This window comes from Trichinella spiralis (assembly GCF_000181795.1).
Source record: "Trichinella spiralis strain ISS 195 chromosome Unknown Scfld9, whole genome shotgun sequence".
Lineage (NCBI taxonomy): Eukaryota > Metazoa > Nematoda > Enoplea > Trichinellida > Trichinellidae > Trichinella > Trichinella spiralis.
This window is the reverse complement of record NW_003526948.1, coordinates 5,036,730-5,056,984: the sequence shown is the minus strand read 5'-3', so window position 1 is coordinate 5,056,984 and position 20,255 is coordinate 5,036,730. Positions and strand designations below refer to the sequence as shown.

Genomic DNA, 20,255 nt, shown 5'->3' with positions numbered 1-20,255 from the left:
AATTGAATGCCATAGCAGGGTAATTGAAATTTTATCGGCTTCTCCAATTAAATCTAGACGATTACCTAAAATAGCAAATTGAAATATGGATTTGTTCGAAACCTTCAGTGTTCAACTATATGTAATTGAGAATTCTGCTTTAAAAGTAGTATTTCAAGTTTTACGCATCTTCAAATTGAAAAGTGCTAAAATACTTAAATATATATGCATTCATAGCAAAACATCAGAAAAATAAGTTTCAGTATTAAATGTTCACCTGAATGTGGCATCTTGTACTTGCACCTTGGTTACGCTGCGCTACCGTTTATCGAACAGCACCGTAATAAAGTAATAACTATGCATTCCTCTCTTTGTGTATTACTTAGTAACCTTCTTATCATTAATTTGGCAATTTAAATAATGTATCTTACTGTATCTTTAATTATTAATTATTTTTCCGTGATTTTATTTTGGAAGTATACTTTAACTTCATATTAAAAGATGCTTTTATTTTTCCTCACTTTATCTGCTTTATTTTCTTTTTACGCTTTGTAATGTGTGCTTATATAACATAAAACTGTCTGCTGAAATTACGACAAATGATGTGAAATGAGACTTGTATTAATTTCACTGTCAACATTGAAGCTGCGATGCAGTCAAGCCGGCTATCATCAGCTATAAATACCTGCAGATTTTCATATACTTTTAATTCATTGCTTTGTGATTCATGCCTGAATTCCAGATATATTTTAATATCATTTGTGATTTTTGCTTTTTGTGCTTGTTTGCGCACAACGAGACGTCTGATAATTTTCTGCCAATTTTCACATTCCCGCGTCAGCCTAACAAAAAGGTCAACCTGATTAACAGATACAATATTCCAGTAGCCGCCACAAATGCACTTTCCTTCCATGGCTTCCCAGTCTTGCACCAATTTTCCCAACAAACTCTGCCTACTTTTTCAAATGCAAATTTCTGTCCCACGTCAAACTGGATGTCACTATGACGCGTTTTATTCGTCCAGCTTGCATGTCTGATTCCTATGTAAATCACAAACTCACCCTTGAAACCTCTTCTCCACCTTTTTGTTCTTGAGCCTCCATTTCAGCTCCCAACTCCGTCACCCACCCACCACTCCTACTATCTCCTTCCTCATAGCCTCAGTCAGTCGATTTTTTTTATAAAATTGCTCCAGCAAATGTTGCTCTTAGCTGCTTTCTTTGATTTCTTCATTCACACGTAACTGGCACTCTCATAAAAATCTGAATGTGCTTGAAATGGCACGATCAGTTGTAGTATTAACTGATGTTGACAATGCCGCAAGATAGAAGCTCTTGTCTTGTGAAATTTTGTGCGGTCGAACCACACTTCACTAGCAGAGAATTAATTATCGAGTTGAAATGAAACTGAAAGTGCATATTTATAGTTTTGTAAAAAGAAATTATATTCCTTCATTTAATGTAAAATATACAGAGGCGTTTAATTTATAAAGAGGGGCGGATATAGTATACAAAACATTTATCATGTACATGTATTATTAGACATGACTGTCTGACGAGGAACAAAATAGTGCCGTTTTTTCATTTAAACAAAATTAGAATATCAATCGCGTGATAGAATAACTTTCAAATTGATAATTTTCATTGTATTTCAAATGAACGACACGTTTCGATTCCGTTTGAAACTGAACTTTTCTATTACCAGGCCAATATCAATGGAAAAGTTAGAATGAACGTACACATTACTGCAAGTCCGTTCAGTTGTTCTTCTGTCATCGTAGTTCGGAAATAGCTTTTTAGATGTTTCACTGCAGTAAAGCTTCAGTCTGCGCTAGCTGAGGTGATTCGGTGATTGGTGAAAATCTGTAGGATTAAAGACAAGACTAATCGAGTAATAATCGTTGTTGTTGAATTTTAATGCATACATGAATCAAATGCCAAAAGTTCTACGTACGCTAAAAATCACGTATGCTAGTTGCGTTTCGAGGAAGTTACAGATTGGCAACTTGTCTTCATATTATGGTAGGCGCAATGCGCTAACTTTAGAGGCAATTTATACCAAAATTACTGGGTCGTGTGCGTTGAAGCTATCCATAACAATGTTATTTATCAATGTCAACATCTACCACTCACAAAGAGTTGAAATTCGTACAACATATTTTTGGCTATTTTTCACAAAATAGCGAATGCAGAAAAATGCGATATAAGTGGGAAGAAAAAGAAGACAAGTAAAACGTAAACAGTAAATAAGTATGCAAGGAATATGATTTTGTGTAAGTTTATTGCGAATGTTTAAATAATCGAGCAAAGAGAAGTATTTTCTTCACATAAAATTTGTTCCTGACTTTTCTTTATCGCTTACAGCATCCTGAAACCTACTAGGCCGCTTCCGGAGAAACTCTCCAAAACACTATCTTTTATTAATATTAAACTATAACAATCAAAAAAGTCCAAATTTTGAAAAAAAACATTTTCGCCGATTTTCGCCAAAACAACCCAAGTCTATAGCCCATGAAATTTTGCAATTTTCGAGAAAAAGTATTTTTCTCCAGAAAATAAGGCAATTGATTTACATTGGTAGCGAATTATTCTCCAATTATTATAAAATTATCCGGACAGCTCCTGAGTGAGTATTTGTTGGGATATGACAAAAGAAGTGAAACCAAAATAGGATTTTAAAAGAGTCGAAATAGAAATGAATGAAAAATAGAAGTTAAATGAATGTGCATACGGAATGGTTTCATTCATTTTTCCAGCGGTACTACCAATGTTTTCATCTGAAAAAAAAAAGAATTTATTTTCATAAGAATTGTTCCTGATTTTCATTTGTACAACAGTAACTGTTAAAATTAAAAACTTTTGTTCACTGAATTTTTTATCGATTCCAATTCAGATATAGAAATTCGCCAAAAGTATCACATTTTAAAGCTATTTTTGTACAATGTGCGAGTCTTTTTATTCTATAAATTTCAAATGCACAAACCGTCAGCTTTATCAAATTTCTCAAAAAATCATGGATTGCGGGTTATTGAAAATTTACATACCTTTAATTGGCACACAATTGCTGGCACTTATCATCAAATTATTTTATAATTCGCCGTACTTTCTGAGAAGCATGGAATAATTTACACTCTACTTACTGGTGGATGCCTCTCAAAATTCGAACAAATGCCATGTGTGCGCCCAATAGTTTGACATGAATTTTGAATTTATTTAATTACATTGCATTTGCAATGAATTTTCACCCTGGGGAACTGCATATTTTACTCATTATGCAAATCACCATTTCAAAATAGTTACTTAGCGAAAGTGAATTCAAAAAGCCACACATTTGGTATCAATGAGAAGTTTAGTAAATGAAAAAGATGGTAATGGGCACCGCATTCCATGAAATGTTTACTTTACAGCAAAGTAAACACTTCCAACGTTTTCGTTTTGATTCGCAGCAATTAATGATTATTAAGCAACAATAATTTCAGAAATTCAATAAAATTGATCGTAAAAAACGATGAATTAGTAGAAGTCTAATAAATTCGATATCAAAAATGTCTCATGTGCAAAAATTGGTAGTTATTGCTGCCGTTGAAGGAAAGTTACTGATGGGCAAATTCACCATTTATTAAGATAGGCAGTAGACAACTTTAGAGCGCATTTATTTTACATCTATTGGGTCGTTTCTAAGTGGAAGCAAAAAAGTGGAAATTTCGAAAAAAATTTTCGCCGTTTTTTACAGAAAAAGCATGTCTATAGCCCATGAAATTTTTCAATTTTCGAGAATAACCTTGGTCCCCAAAAATGGGCTTCATGGGCATCAATCGATGAGAGACTATTAGGTTTGTACAACAGAGACATTCATGCCGCTATCGTTTGCGTGGTTCTCGAGATATACGTTGAAAAGTATGAAGCTTCCCTATGTATTAAGATATGAGTATTGCCAGAATTTTTAAACCGAGGAGAGGGCCAATGCCATACAAATCACTTTCATGATCACAGAAATCGTTACCGTATAACCAGCCTTTAACAAGGATCATTTCCAGGCGAAAACGTCATTCACCTTAATACAACGTTCTTCGCCTCTTGTGTTATACACCTGGCAATGCTTCATTAGATTAGGCTGAATTTTCATATCTGTATCAGCAACAGATTGATATGATTTCTTCTAGATGATAATATGAAGATTGCCTTGAATGTCCCTTACACATTTTCAAACGACAGGGATGTATCGCCAACATTTTTATTGATGGCAACGTGCACTTCAGAGTAAATCTGGAAAAGAGAAGCTTGGATAACCTACAGACTGTGTACAATGTAATCCTGAAATTGGGACCATCATGTTTGCAGGATTTTCTACAAATGTAGATGAAGTAACTAAAAAGAAAATGTACAACAATAAGCAAACAACAAAATAACAAACAAACAATAAAATATCATTGCAGACTCAACTCATACCATTCAACATCAATCATTAAAACTGAAAACGAATAACTGAACGCAATACAAACAAATAAAGATTTGCATAGGGCTTCTCTCAAGAAAGCAAAAAACAAGTGTTTATTAGGCCAGTGGTTCTCAAACTTTTCTGGGCTGCGACTCACTTTCTAAAACAGTAATTTTTCACGACCCACCTCCCTACAGGTGTATTTTAAAAGACAAGAGCGGTGAAATTAAAAATATTCGTTTAATATTCGTTTAATGAGTACTCCTAATTATAATGTATAAGTTTACTTGTCAAATGCATAATGAGGTTTATGCGAACAGATGACTTGCTTTATGCTTTGACTGGTGACTTTTTCGATGTCCACACTAACGTAGTAAAAGGAAGCAGCACTTTTAATGCTGCGGTGGAAAGAGTTGGATACGTGTTTTGAACTGATAGCCAAAACTGTTTTATATTCTACGATCAAAACTGACTTTAAACGAAGAATCTTCAGACAAATCGATTAATTCTCCATCTGCTTTTGTGGATATGCCGGTACGGACAACATCTGAGCGCTATCACTAGCCGTACAGAAATAGTGATTCTCAGGTCATAGGTAACTGAATCACAGCTTAGTTGTTCACCCAAAAATTTTCGATGAGTCACACTCTCCTAACAAAATCTCCCGTACTTTAATATTTTACGCTACCCACCCAAAAACTGCTCGCGACCCACACTTTGAGAACCACTGCTTTAGAGCATGCCACTATAACCTAATTTAACATTTACCAGATTAAAATTTGAATTTATTTTAGATTGTGATACACATGTTTTCAATAAACATCGCCTACAACAGCCCATGGAATTTAAAAGATTTTTAAAATAAATATTTGTCTCCCAAAATGAGTTGGATAAATCAGTAACTGTTCGAATAGATGTGGAAAGTTGACCGCATCGTTCATGGTGGCGTCTTTGATGTGATCTTTTCAATATAAACGCTCTCGAAAAGAATTTTAAAGAGAATAATTGAGAATGCACTAATTAATAGCAGTTTAATAAATATGCATGAAATACCGTTTTATTAATTTTTATAAAGTAATTTTCCATCAATCGACAGTAACGAATATTAGTATCAATTTTGTTAAGAATTCGGTTCGGTTTATTACAACGGAGCGTGAAATAATGCTAAAAATAGGAAATTAATAATTACTCCAACAGGAATATTATATTTGATAATACAGTGTTGAAAATATTCACTCAACAATATTTAGAAACAATAAAAATGGTTTTCCATAAGCCTGAAAATATTGTGCGAGTCGGTTATTCTACAGAGCATACGGTTGAAATGAATTATTCAGTGGATGATAATTTTACTTTGAAATACTTATCTTGCATTTCAAATTACATTTGAACTTGGAACAATGTTCAAATCACGATTAACATTATTGTTAATCACAGTTATTTGCTATATTGCAAACAATTAAGAAGTTACTTACTGATAAAAACATTCAATGCCAGTATGTACTGCAATGTCAATCATTATTCTCCATTTTCATAGAGTAATATATTGAAAGTTTACCCAAGGGAATATTGAACTAATATTACATGTGTAATATGTCTTGCCAAATTTTCAAAAAGGCGTACAAGCCACAAACATTTTCAAGAATGAAAACTTGCTTAGAATCACATAATAGGACAGATGTTCATTGCATTTTAAATGTCTTGTCCCAGAGACTGTTGTGGCTGAGCTTTTTGATAGGATATGCATTTTGCATTTCTTCACAAGAAACACTTAATTAAGCTAGCGGCTTTTCTAGAAATCAAATCTATAGGTCAACAGAATTGAGATTTTGTTTACTTTTCTTGAAGTTATATTCAATCAGATTCAACGTTACTCAACGTTATTTACCTAATAAGAAGTTCGTACGGAAAACATAACATTAAGCATCTAAGGAATATATCTATGGACTGCTCTCTGGACGCGAAAAGGAGAAAATATGAAGCAATGGCAAAGATAAGAAAGAGAAAATCACAAATTATTGATAAATGTAAATAAGGTAAAAATTGGAATAGAAAAATCATAGCAATTATTCAAAAGTTGTTGTTTTCTGTTATTACTATGAAGCGAGAATGTGAGTATTATAAATTGTAAAGGTTTTCAGATGAAGCTTTGCGTCCAGTGGCTGAAAGCTAAATAGCTGAAATGTCTATGAAATGTGGAATATTTCATATAAATGAGAATCGAGCAGCGGAATACTAGAAATGGTATTAATTTCAGAAAGATAACAATCTGTAAAACTCAATATATATAGAAGTTAAATTCTATCTACATCGGGCAGCAGGTTGTCCGCGTGCAAATTACCCTACCCAATAATCATGGGGTGGAGGGTTCGAATCTGCTAGCCACATGTAAAACATATGCCTGTAACAGCGCAATTCAGCACGCGCTTTCACAAGCTAATCATCTGCTATAACAAACCAATGCAATAATTGGTTGTTACGGACCTTATGGTCAGCTTCAGCAGTCAGCTGAGCAGTACAGTCCGTTGATCTTGGTCAATACCCAAGATGTGTCGATGGATTTACTGAATCCATTTTTTTATCTATCCGATTATCAGAGATGCCAATAATTGGCTACGTCTAAGAGCTAGAAATCTTTTCCACTTTCAACCACGTTACGGGGTTAAATTACATTATAAATTCATTCAAACTGATGTTTTGATGTCGTTAAGTATTTTTTATTTCTATTTTTTATCGATTCATATAAAGAGTATATGAGACATACAACTAATCCACACACGGTACACAATTTATTTAGAATTGTAAGTTGGAAACTGTCGCGTTTTATTCACATAATAATTCTTAGCATTTTCTTCCGTTGGTTCACTTTTAGATCAAAATAAATTGGAAAATTACAATTTAAAATTGTGTTCAAAATGCAAATTTAGCAATGAAATATCCCAAATGCCTTCCTTTTCTAATTAACATTGCTCACTGCAAACTATCTAAATGCACAACTAATCATCAGCAGTGTTGCGGTCATTTTTCAAAACTTCTAATTTTTAAACTGCTAGATATGGTATTGATGGGGAGGGCCCACATGAACAATTTCACAAATAATAAAAGCAAGGCAAACAGAACCGTCATATTGCAAACTTTCAACGCCGCAAACATAAACAGGTGCCAATGAGGACACGCTGATCTTCCCATACATGCGATGAACATGTGTAGATAACACGGAATAAAGTCAAGAAATCAAGCGGAAATTCATGAAAGCTTAAATCACAATCACAATGCGTTACCAGTGAATATGCCACGACAAAATAGGTTGAAACTCACGAGGTTAACCAAGAAAGAGAATATGTCGATACCTTCAAAGAATAAGATAATAAATAAACCTTTCACTATAAGCAGAAAACAGAAGCAGATATTACAAAATTTGACAAAACAAGAGTGACAATCTTAATATAACAAAGTTGTCAGAGAGATGTAGAGATAATTTTACATACAACTGCAGAAAGAAGGAATAATATAAATGTCAGCATATCTCAGCGCAAAATAAGAAAAATTGCTGTTAGTCATATCAAGGCTCATAGTTAACGGATAAGATAACAGCAACTTGGCATATCACCATCAGGATAAAAAACATTTACTTGTTATGCATGTTCAGCCGAAGTGAATCACGTTGCATGCTTGATTGTACTGCTCTTTTGTCACCTTTTGGTTTCAAATTAAATAGTCTTCCATTGTCACATTTACATGATCATTTATTAATTTGAATAAATGCACTTCATTTTACAATTGAATAAACCTACTATTAATATTGAAAATGTGACATACATTCACATGATTCATCATATAAAGATCCATTAAAAGGTAATATTAAATACATGGCTTGTGATGATGAAACTGTTAACGAAATAACTGAATATGATTCCTTAATCTACAGTGATTTATTGTGAAGCTGGGAAAGAAAACAAAATTGCTTTTGTATGTAAATTTGATATGTATGTAATAATTGACGACAACAATCAGTTTGAATTTGTGCAACTTCAACCAAATTAATCCAAATTCAGCACGTCAGTCATAAAATTAAATTGCATTATTTGGAATTTGTTTTTTAACATTTCTCATAAATCCTATTAAAAAATATTCAAAACTAATTAAACGTCGTTGATTTGAAAATGACTGAGAAATAAATGTAACCAACGCTGATTTATTCAAATTGAAAGCTGATCAAGATATCAATAGAACATATGAAGGCAAAATTGAGCACGAAAAGAGCAGGCACACTTAGATATAAAGTATCAGGTATGATAAACAATGACTTGGAATGGAAACTGAACAAATTCAGTCAGATCTGAAAATTTATAACATGTACTATAATAAAATCAAATAACCGAACAAAGTCAAATCTCTTTCATATAGCAACAATGGGCAATGAGCAATTAGACAACTAAACAATCGCCTTATTTGCTAAAAATATTATTGTGAGTCGATGTAAATTTGCATAGCAAACAGACGCTGCGCTGTTAGCATTATTTGATTTAATCTTACCGTCAACAATAAATTATTTCTTTTTGAAGATAATTTTTCAATTTAATCTTGAGAATGTAACATAAATTGGTAAATTTACGGCGAAACTTGCAATTAAATATTGTTGCTGCTCGCTTGACATGCACAAGAACATTTTCAATAATCCACTGCTGATTGAATTATTCATAATTATTTTAAAAATATGCGTAAATTTATTTATGAAAAAGCATCCTATGTAATGATTTATTAAATGATCATCATTTGTTCATTTGATTCTTTTTTCATCTTTGAAATTGATTTAAATCGACCTCTGCTATAATGAATGTTGTATTCAGAAACTGCGTTAACGACAAAACACAGAATCAAAATTGATAATAAAAAGGGAACGTTTAAATGAATAGTTAATTTTCTTAACCTGCATGCAATATCAGTATAAAATATGAAAATTAGTTTTTCCATTTGACTATTCTAATTCAAGTTTCTTATTTTTGACCCATTCAATTTTATGTAATTTTGTATTTAATACTTCATTACTTCTTTGATCTTAAAATGCATTTTATTCTACTTCTGATCTAATGAATTATATTTTGCGTTTTGTTTGTTATTATTGTTGTTGCTATTGTTGCTAATGATTTGTACCTGAATATCTAATATTCGTAAAACAATTTGAAAATAATACCGCCACCGGATAAAAGGAAATGTACAGTAACCGTGGTTTTCATTAATTTTCATATCTTTCCCAATAGAGCAACAGTTTAGAACCGTCATGATTTAACCAAAAAACGCCAGTAATTTTAAATTAATGGAATAGAATTAGCTTTAAACATCAACGTAGCATTAAAACACATTACAGGTTATGAAGTTTTTTGATCTATGCAGACGGAAAATTATATTTTAAATTCAGATAATTTTAAAGTTGTGCAAATTTAAACATTTGCTGTAAAGTATGATAGAGTAGTGTTCGTTACAATTCATAATATTATTGTCTGTGTGGAGGAGCTCGAGGAACGCGTAAAATTAGCGAACTGAATTCGACAGTGGAATTTTGAAATGGAAAACGAAGAAACAATTTTATCCGAAATAACTGTTTCCTTGTGCTGTGTAAAACTAACGCCATCTTACAATGATACCAGATGTATTGATGTGGCAATCTCAAATCCAACACCCTGGAAAATCTCCTATAAAATACACTCAACTAGAAGAAATATGCTTTACATCAAGCCACCATATGCATTTATTGACCCGTGTACAACAGTCAACTTGACTCTGATGCTTGAAACTGTTTCGAAAGAGGGATTTGACTGCACTGATGATCATGTATCCATTTACTTTGCTGTTGTTCCAGAGAATTGGATGGTAAATCCGGCAATCCTATTTTGGAAAGGAAAAGAACCTCCAAAAATTACTACCCGCCACGTTATAAGCGTCAGTTATGAGCAAACAGTTGAAGGAGAATGTGTGGAAAAGCAATCAGAGATCCCGAAATTTGTTGAAAAGATGCCTCCTAGTGAATCAGCGGTGGATCAGCTTTTTGGTGACTCTAACATTGTAGAACTACCAGATGATATCATTAAAGGTGAATTAAGTAAAATTGATAAGAGCAAACGTTTGAAAACAGAATCTGGGCAAGTTGTGAATTTAAATAATAATGAAGCAACAAACAAGCAAGATTTTCAAGAAAATGAAACACCCCAAAATGAATTTGAGAAGCAAGCGAAAGAAGAAAAGATAAGTATTATTACTGAGCACGAAAAAGAAAAAATGGTAGAAGGGAATGAAAGTGGTATATCAGAAGCTACCGAACAAATAAAAGAAAATACACCAGACAGTGCTAATCCCAAAGAAAATGACGCATCTAGTGGCGAATTGCAGAAAGAAAATCAAGTAATAGATTCATCTGTTACCAAAGCGCTTTCTTCTGACAACAAAGAGAATGATACTGATAAACATAATCCAGACATATAATATTAATTGATAACAATTTTTCACATTATTGCTTACCGCTTAAAAATTTTTTTAACAATATTTGGTGTAAAAATTTTTTATATATTAATAAAATTATTTTAATATGCTTGTTCTCATTTAATCACTTCAATGTCACAAATAATATACATTTTACTAGTATATTCAGACGTGCATTGGGAAAAATGCTGCATTGGCATAATTGAAAGTGAATTATATGTATGCATCCGATCATAGTCAATAATTGATGACGGTATTTATTCTTCTTATCACCGATGAACGCGTTACTATTCTGTTTTGCCATGTTCTCATTGGAAAACAATTTGTCTTCCTATTTTACAATAGCCCGCTCATTTATCAATTTCAATGAATATATTTCATTTTTTCAATTAAATAAACTTTCTATCTGTATTACAAAATGCACAAGCATACACGTGGTTCATCATATCAAGATCCATTAAAAGTTAATATTAAATGCATGTCTTGTGATGATGAAACTGCTAACGAAATCACTGAATATCATTTCTTAATTACGAAATATAAATCACCGCATATTATAATGTAGATTTCTGCAATCAACAAATCAATTTGTTATAGACGATGAAATTGGCCGGCACTTTGCAGGTCAGTGAATTTGTACATCGCTACAGAAACTTTCGCAAGAATAACAGTCCTTCTCCGATTACGGTTAATAAGAACGTTGAGTCTACAGCAATAAACTTACCACTATATTGCGCACAATCGCCCATGCTTCTCCAGTTTTGGGCCAATAAATCACTATGCAAATTCATAAGCGAACCCCATATTTCATTTTTGTGGAATTTAGATGCATGTATTAGAGCAGCAGCCAATGAAATTCTCTGCGAAAAGGCAGTCAGAATTCGTTGATGGGTGGGGGAGGGAATCGGGTCTACCCTGAAAGTTTATTTAACATCTCAAATTGTAAATTTTAGTTTGGGGTTTCTGTTTATCTTTTGGTAAACTGGAGAATAATACGATATGATCTGGATGAAATATAATTTTCTAACAGGTTTGAATTACTTACACATAGTTGTGGCTTTGTATTCTCTGGACTATTTCCAACGTACAGGGATGCTTGAGCAAAAACCTCTTGAGGTAACCATTGAACTCTTCAGCCCTCATCCTCGCCATTTTCAGTGTGGGATGGCTAACAATGAATAGTGACGTTATCAGTTTGCAGAGAGGAAGTTCAGAAGAGCAAGCGGATCAAATGATCAGCAGGCGAATTAATCTGTGTGCTGATCTGAGCAGAGTAGTTTATTCATTTTGCTAGTATTCAAATTTTTCAATTCAAAACTGATGCTGATTGGATGTTGCTTCAAAACTGCCTGAAGCTATCAAAAGAAACGACGCACTAGTAATAAGGTAAGTGGTAAATGTTGAAACTGTTGCGACAACTGTCCCAACTGTTGCCGCCGCTGCACCGCCTAATTTGATTTCCCAACGATTCTTGGATTTTCTAGTCAACTCACAAAGTGTTTGTGGAATTGCACAATCTATAGCACAGATAACTTAGTACCATATAATCATATATGATATGCTTAATGTGTCATAAATTTACTTTCATATGGCTGTAAAATGTTTGATAATCAACATAGGTTCGTTCCTTTTATCATCTTTTGAGGATACTTAGCATTAGTGCTTTTCATGTGCTAAATAAAGTATTGCTTTCAGACCATGCAACCCCATCAGTTATTTCATGCTGTCAGTATTGTGCATCTGATGTTGTTTTTCTTTTGGTAATTATGTTAGCATTGAAAAATAATAAATCACACTTCTCGAAAATTATTTCTATACAAAGCTAGTATTACAACTGGAGATTTATTCCAAATTATTGTCAAGTTTTCCAATATCTGAAAACTGGACCAGTTTCATAGAATTTTTACTAACAGACAATTGTAGTAGATTTCTTCGATTAAATATTGAACTTTAATCAACTGGTCATTTTAAAAATATTTTCATTTATTTCTATTATCTTTATTTAAAAAGTATTGTGAAAACTTTCTGATTTTGAAAACAAAATTATTTCTTAATAATTGCAATTATTGCAAAAATCAATTTCAACATCTGCAATAACATTTGTGTCTTCGATGTGAATACTAATTTAATTGAACAATGTATTGACAAAAGGGTATTAATTAATGGATTAACATTAAAAATTCTAATTGAATAATATATCTTTTTTGAAAATAGAATCGTTTTTGATGAAAATTTCCGCATTTCAACTGAGCATTGTTAATAGGTGAAAGTGTCAGGCGTGACCGAAGAGCGAAATATGAATTTCAGACGCAATTCCATAACGATCATTTTGGCATGTTTCTGAAACTATAATTTCAAAAACAAAAAAACAACTACAATAATTCATAACTGAACGACAAATTCAACGTTGCGAGACTATTAGAAAAAATTTATTTGTAGAAAACAAAAATGAAAATTGTAAAGCAGTCGCTGACGTGATGATTGGACAATATGAATGGACAACAATTGCAGATGCATCATCTGGTTGATGGTAGCACTGAAAATAAGCTTTTTCAGAAATGTTGCTTCTCACTGATTCTGTCCTTTCAGTGTACAGTATGTATAACTTTGTATATGTGAAGCAAACATTTACAGTGATTATTGGTGCATGAACATTTACAATTATAAATCGAAACCCTGAAAGTAAGGAAAAAAATACATTCTGCATTTGTATAAAATTGTGAATGCGGAGAACTGTAAATATAATGAGATTTCTGCGGAGTAAAATAAAATTAAATATTACTTTTAAAATTAAGAGTAAATAGTAATCACTTCCTTTCCAGAGCCTCGTACAAGAAGCACTCGATCCAAGCCTTCAGTCAAAGCCTCTAAGTATTCAATGTAGTTCGCAAGTCCTTGACGTAATTTCGGTGGCCGTGGTAAATTTACAATTACCAACTGACTCAAAGAAGATTTGTCTTTTATTGCTTTGTTCAGTTTCATAGCTGTGTGCATTTTTCGAACTTTCCGCTGGTCCAAATTTGCAAATTTAGTCGAACGACTATCTTTCCGATTTTCGTCAACGGCAAATCGAACTCGACTCGATTCGTTTGAAGAACCTTTAAAGTGAATAGCATTTTCCGTTCCTTCCTTATCCATTTCCGCTGAAGCAGAGTTTCGACTCTTTTTGCCGCTTTCTCCTTCCACGTATATCTCTCCTATTTCTTCCTCTTCGGCATCATCACCATCAGTTTCATCTTCACCATCATCTTCTTCGTCAACATCGTACTCCTTTATAGATGGTTTCTCTTTTTCTACCCTTTCCAGTTCGGTTTTTCCAGATTTTCCTGCCGAATAAAATTTCAGATGTTGTAATGACATACTCGTTCTTTTCTCATAACCATCTATGGGGATGGTGACTGATTTCTGCAGCAGCTTGTTCCTTTGTTCACAATCGCCTTTACTCTTGTCAGCCAAAGATCCATCGATTTTTGTTGACTTTGGGCGGCTTCGGTGACGGTCGACTAATAACTGCGGCTAAAAAATGATTTTCAATAAGGCAGATTCCCATTCAAATTCTAACAATTTCGTCTGGAAAAGCAAAATGAACTGTAATATTCCATTGCCCCAATCTTTCTAAATGCATGAAGTAGTGGATAAATTTGAGTTCGTAAAACATCTAAATTACTTTTATATAAACAAATAAACAAACAAATAAATAATATATATATATATATATATATATATATATATATATATGTATATATATTTATTTATTTATTTGTTTATATTTTCTTATTTTTATTCTTGGATTTATTCATGCAGAATAAATATTTATAACCCTGACTCATAAGTGTAGGTAAGCTTAAAGTACAGAAAAATGTACCAAACTCTGCTTCTATGAAATAACTGAATTTCAACAAATATTATTTATAACATCAACGACTAATAGAAACTGATAGCAAATAAATTGTCCATTCAGTTATAATGAACTTTCGGCATTGCAATGCAAATTGAAAACTATTTTCCTCCCCAAAGGTATAATCAACAATGTCTTAAGGTTAAAAACTGATAATATTTGCTAAAATTTAAAAAATGATGACAATTACAGCGAAAACGCTGTAGTAAAATGTTTTCACTGATTGAAAATCAATATTCTAAAAAATTGTACAGCAATTTTGCCTATACGTTAAAATACATGAACTGCAAAGTAAGTGAATGCCCATGCTGCATTCTGCATACTTATATTTGTTTTCTAAGAACGTAACCTGCAACTTATCCATGATTGATGCAAATGTACAACTAGACTCAGGATAAGTGTCAGCGTGATTTACCTCCTGTAGAAGTTGTCGACTAGATAAATGCAAGTCCAACGCCAGTCGCGTCCGTCCTTCCATCATCAAAGTACGCTCGTATGTATACGCAGATATTGTGCTATCAGCTAGTTCCACCACATCAACGCTAGCGTTGATGCGTAATTGATATACCCAATTTTCTAAATCCTCTTTCATTTTCACGCTGTTGTCATGAAGCTGTGCCACGGTGAATATACGAAGCTTGCACTGGCGCCAAACTTTGTGTTGACGAAGCAAAAACGGAAGCAACACCAGCAAACCTCCGTCGTGTATGATCCACCAGACATCAATGGTGCCTTGCATACGATCACCCGGCTCTGGAAATTGCGGTAATCCTTTCGGCACCAGAAGACACATGTCAACAGTTGCTGCTCGATGCACGGCATCTACAATTTCACCAGTTTCAATCCTACACACTGCGGAAATTAGCATTTCACTTATTTATTTTATTTAAATTAAAAATTGCAAAAATTTTAATATTCCCCAGGGTTGAACTGATGTGAGTGCGAACACACTGATATATCATACCCAAAAAATTCCAATAATCATCATCCTGTTGATGCACTGAATCTTTCCAACTGGATGGCCAGCCGACTATGACTGTGTTCGGTCTGAGTCCACCAATTCCAATACTCTGTATAAGCGTGCTGATGTTCTCGGACAAATGTTCACACAGAACGACATTGATGAAGCCGCGCACTTTCGCTTCTTTCAGCTGTTTCTTCAAATCCTGCAAAACGACATACAAAATATCTTTATCAATCCAAGCGACTGTCAGTTCCGTTACTTGTTTAATTGCTTCGGCCATTTTTCGATCTTCAACATGACCAGGATCTCCTTCAACAATCGACGCGACTATTGTCAATCCTTGACCAGCTTTCAACTGACCGGCCAGTTGCAACATCTTTGCGTTCACATTTTCTCGTTTTCCATCCATTTTCAACAGTACCAACAATTGTGGTCTAACAAAAAAAAATTCGAAATATTACTTCACTCGCTGACAATGTGCATGAATCATTTGTGTCAAAAAAATAGCACAAATCAACACACAGACAAACAAATTTCGAGAGTACAAAAAATAAGCATAAACTGAAATTCATTATCGGTTTAATTTTTCTTCGCCGCAAAATAATTTTCGTATATTTATAATATAATTAACATACCGCCAATTTTTCGGATGTTGGTTTTGACTGTCTTCAATTTGCAATAGGCTGTACTGGGCTGTTGACAAAGCAAATCCTCGCAATCCATCTCCCCATTCTTTGTTAGCGCTGGATTGCAATAAACAGATAACAACAGTCAAACAATTTGCTTTCAAATTTCTTCAAAAAATGAAAACAAAACAGCACATACCCTTTGTATTCGATGTACTTGTAAATGGTCGCACAAAGAATAAGAACCACAATAGCGTAATACCAATGCGTTGCGAACATGATGAATAAACACAACAAAGCACCGACCAAAGAAAGGCTCCAGTGGTAGAGTTGATATCGAGGACGCCAGTTTGGTGCGTTCATCAAAGTTTGCATGGCACAGACAAGATTGACGAAACAATAGCACATCAGAAAAAAGAAATCCACCACCGGAGCAATGTAGTCGATTCCGCCAATAAGAATCGCCCCTTCAGCCACTGCCGTTGTAATGAGCAACGCGTTGAATGGTTCGTTGTAGCGGGTAACTCTGCCAAAGATGCGCAAAAATGGTATCACGTCATCTTTGGCAATTGACTGCAAAAGCCGAGGCGCACCTGAAATTAGACAAATCCAATAAAAGCTTGAAGCCGGGTAAAATTTATCCCAAAAAAACCTACTGCAAAGACATTGCAACGCTGCGCCAAACGTAGAAGTAAAAGAGCCAATCAAAATAACCCACTTTGATGGCCAGCCTATCAAAGCTACCACCATATCACCACGCAAACTTTCTCCATATCTACACGAATAAATAAATAAAGGGTAAAATTCAGATCTTCAGACTGTGGTTGGTCCAAATGAACAAACACACCGTTTATCAGTTTGAAAATCATTAGAGAAACTAAAATTTGCATACAAATTATGCATCGAAACCAAATGCAATGTCCAGTGCTTGTTCGAATCAATAAAAATGAATTTTGTCGCTTACTTGTCTCTGAGCAACGCTCCGCGCATAGTTCCCCCGAATATCAGCACCAAAGACAAATAAATAAATGAAGTAGTGATCTGCGCTGCTATTGTACCAATTGGTAAAGATTTGTGCGGATTTTTCAAGTCGCCTAGAAAATTCAATCAAAATATTACAAACAATTGCATTGGAAAAAGAAAAAAAAACATTAAGTTATAATAAGGTAACGTTATACATAATCTTCTGCAAAAGTAAAAATCTATAATAAATTTCTCGATTTCAATTCACATCCCCAAATACACCAAATGACAACAATCTTTCAAAGCACTGACTTAAAAAATAAAAATGGAAAAAAAACCATTCCATTACCTGACATGTTGGCACCAGTGAAAATTCCAGTAACTGATGGATAAAATATAGCTAAGAGGATGAAAAAACTGGTGGTCAGGTCCTGCGTCACTTCCCGTCGATGATTACTTGGATTATGTGGAGTCACATCTCCGTAGTTCATATAATTTTGTGCCATGTTTTCTGAACAAATAATTACAAAAAATAATATTGCTTGATGAACAGCATTTTGTGGGGTGTGAATAGGAAAAAGAAAGCATGAAAACAGACAATAAAAAAAACATACATACACACGTGCGTATATAATTAAATAATTCCGAATTTATGACAAGGAACTTTCATTACGAGATAAAAAAAATGCATCGTGGGAACTGGTTGTTAATAGATTAATTAAAAATTTCATTTTAAATACTAGATAAAGAAAAAAAGAAAATAAATAAATAAAATTTTACCCCAAAGCAGTGTGTTGGAAAAGCCTGGTATTCCAGGCACAATAGTAACATCACTTTGGTTAAAATAGTCATCGCAAATCACCTGCGATAAATCACTATCGTATGTGCAATAGGATGACCAAATAGAACCATTTTCCGCTTTGTTGCACCAACTGGAAATGTTGTTGGAAAAATCAAGTACGTTAGGTTTGATCAAACGGTTACCCAGCATGCAAATTCTACAGAAGAAAATACAGAATAAACGTAAACAATGGAATGGAACAAAATTCGGATAGCAAAATAGCAGAAAAGTACTGAGCCGCTGCTTACTGAGGGCTTGTTTCAGCATTGGATAAGAACGCGCCGATGTAAACCGAGAAGATGGAAATGGCAACACACGCAAGAGAGATTGGAGCAAAGAACTGTACAAACTTCACTCCCAACGCCACAATGCAAAATTCTATAAGCAATAAAGCTGACGCGTAGACGCGAAAGTTGTTGAACATGTCTGTTTCGTTGAATTCTGTTGCACTGCCAAATCGAGGTAACGATGGAGCCAGATACATCTGAAAAACAAACAATATGAAAATTGTTCGATAAATTTCCACAAAAAAAAATTCTTCAATTAATAAGAAAATACTAATTAATATATATATATATATATATATATATATATATATATATATATATATATTTATTTATTATGTATTTATTTATTTATATATATATTCATCTTTATTAAGTCGATAAAACATAACCATGCACTACACTACATGGTCTTCACAATCAACTGGATAATTTGTCAGCCATCAACTGCACTTGCCAAATGTTTAATTATTAATAAATTATGAATTACAAAAGAGAAACAATTTTTGTTGTTTTTTCATTATATTACATTACATTACATTACATTACATTATATTATATATCATATTCATTTGACTTTTGTCAATTGCACTTTCTCAGCAATGCAAATAGTTTACAAAAATAGAAAAAGAGGAAAACAAATTCAAAAATCAAAATTATAAAATTGAAAAAGCAAATTTACCAGTAAAATTTCCACCCCTCCTACAAGGTACATTGAAGTAGCGACCGCGTTGGCAAAGTAGTACAGTATGCCAATGGCACCGCCAAATTCAGGACCGAGATTTCTGGAGATCATGAAATAGGCGCCTCCACTTTCTATGACTCCATTTGTAGCGATCGCCGAAACAGAAATGCTCGTCAAAAATGTCTGAAAATGAACAAACATAGAACAAATTTATGATGATGATGAACAAAAATGAACAGCTTAAACAAACCAACTTACACAAATGCAGCACAACAAAACCATACCAAACGACTCTGCAATACCGGCTATTCCAACAATCCAGAACAGGCGCAAAAACATCTGAACGCCAAGGATGTGTTGAACAGTTGGCAAGTAAACACCAATGAGCGTACCCAAATTTGCATGCTTAAATAACATTGAAACTGTCGACAATAATTAAAAGCATAATGACAACAATGATGTATAATACAGGGCGAGCAAAGTCAAAAGTGAAATTGTCCTTTCAAAAACAAAAATTTTCAATTGCATTAATTAATTTAATTAAAAATTTGGCAAATTTGCACGAATCTCACTTTTGTGTCGCATTCCGTTTCTTTCGGCCCAGGCAGAGTGAAAGAGCGAAGATAGGCAGCAATTGTCGGCATAGAGGACGCGTCATCTTCGTACAACGACAGACCGTGCATTTGCATTGAACTTTGTCGACTGGACAATTTTTCCGGATGTTCAAAGTGTTGTTGTTCAGGGTTCAGAGGTTGATTTTCCTCTGACACAACTGCGATGAATTTTTGAGTAGAAGCGTCGGCGGCGCTTTTCAGGCGACTCTTGACGCGCTTCTCCGGCAAATGAAGCTTCGGATCCGCAACTATATTGTCGTTAGCTGACATGTACGCTGCTGACCTAAAATGGCAACAGAATTCTCCTGACACGACCAGAGGGGTCAAAGTTCAACCGTTGATCATTATGCAAACGCTGTGCATAAATCGGAAAAGGGTTCGTGGCAAAAAGAGAAATGAACAAATTTAAATTTAAAAATTCCAAATCCCTCCCAGATCCAAATAAAACCTCTGAAAATTGCTACAGACGACAGTAATAATTGACAAA

General features: G+C 33.8%; 4 protein-coding genes across 4 annotated transcripts; 1 reads left to right on the top strand and 3 right to left on the bottom strand.

Annotated features, from left to right (window-relative positions):
• Positions 1 to 541: 541 nt before the first annotated feature.
• Tsp_11128 (hypothetical protein) lies at positions 542 to 1,082 on the bottom strand. Its single transcript, XM_003372064.1, is given in 4 exon segments — positions 542 to 664; positions 683 to 821; positions 839 to 1,019; positions 1,037 to 1,082. 4 exon segments carry the CDS (start codon positions 1,080 to 1,082, stop codon positions 542 to 544), a joined length of 489 nt encoding a protein of 162 aa, XP_003372112.1.
• An 8,899-nt stretch (positions 1,083 to 9,981) lies between these two features.
• Positions 9,982 to 10,896, top strand: Tsp_11129 (putative MSP (Major sperm protein) domain protein). Its single transcript, XM_003372063.1, has one exon. It carries the CDS (start codon positions 9,982 to 9,984, stop codon positions 10,894 to 10,896), a length of 915 nt encoding a protein of 304 aa, XP_003372111.1.
• Positions 10,897 to 11,484: 588 nt separating this feature from the next.
• Positions 11,485 to 12,045, bottom strand: Tsp_11130 (hypothetical protein). The gene is given in 3 exon segments (XM_003372062.1): positions 11,485 to 11,599; positions 11,614 to 11,808; positions 12,002 to 12,045. 3 exon segments carry the CDS (start codon positions 12,043 to 12,045, stop codon positions 11,485 to 11,487), a joined length of 354 nt encoding a protein of 117 aa, XP_003372110.1.
• Positions 12,046 to 13,149: 1,104 nt separating this feature from the next.
• On the bottom strand, positions 13,150 to 20,038 carry Tsp_11131 (amino acid permease superfamily). Its single transcript, XM_003372061.1, has 16 exons — positions 19,727 to 20,038; positions 19,434 to 19,559; positions 19,152 to 19,337; positions 18,434 to 18,669; positions 18,125 to 18,276; positions 17,694 to 17,855; positions 17,346 to 17,475; positions 17,038 to 17,156; positions 16,581 to 16,974; positions 16,391 to 16,549; positions 15,756 to 16,189; positions 15,141 to 15,643; positions 14,456 to 14,551; positions 13,705 to 14,409; positions 13,397 to 13,429; positions 13,150 to 13,233 (listed from the first exon to the last, which is right to left on the bottom strand). The coding sequence occupies exons 1-16, from the start codon at positions 20,036 to 20,038 to the stop codon at positions 13,150 to 13,152; spliced, it is 3,831 nt and encodes a 1,276-aa protein (XP_003372109.1).
• Between the last annotated feature and the right edge of the window lie 217 nt (positions 20,039 to 20,255).

Excerpts from the sequence above, each read along its gene's own strand:
- Tsp_11128 (XM_003372064.1), bottom strand. The coding sequence starts at position 1,082 with ATGGAGGCTCAAGAACAAAAAGGTGGAGAAGAGGTTTCAAGGGTGA.
- Tsp_11129 (XM_003372063.1), top strand. The coding sequence starts at position 9,982 with ATGGAAAACGAAGAAACAATTTTATCCGAAATAACTGTTTCCTTGTGC.
- Tsp_11130 (XM_003372062.1), bottom strand. The coding sequence starts at position 12,045 with ATGGCGAGGATGAGGGCTGAAGAGTTCAATGGTTACCTCAAGAG. Across the intron at positions 11,809-12,001 it reads TTCAATGGTTACCTCAAGAG|GGTAGACCCGATTCCCTCCC; the intron begins GTTTTTGCTCAA and ends ATAAACTTTCAG.
- Tsp_11131 (XM_003372061.1), bottom strand. The coding sequence starts at position 20,038 with ATGTCAGCTAACGACAATATAGTTGCGGATCCGAAGCTTCATTTGCCG. Across the intron at positions 17,856-18,124 it reads TTCCAACACACTGCTTTGGG|AAAACATGGCACAAAATTAT; the intron begins GTAAAATTTTAT and ends TTATTTGTTCAG. Across the intron at positions 17,476-17,693 it reads CACTGGTGCCAACATGTCAG|GCGACTTGAAAAATCCGCAC; the intron begins GTAATGGAATGG and ends TGAATTTTCTAG.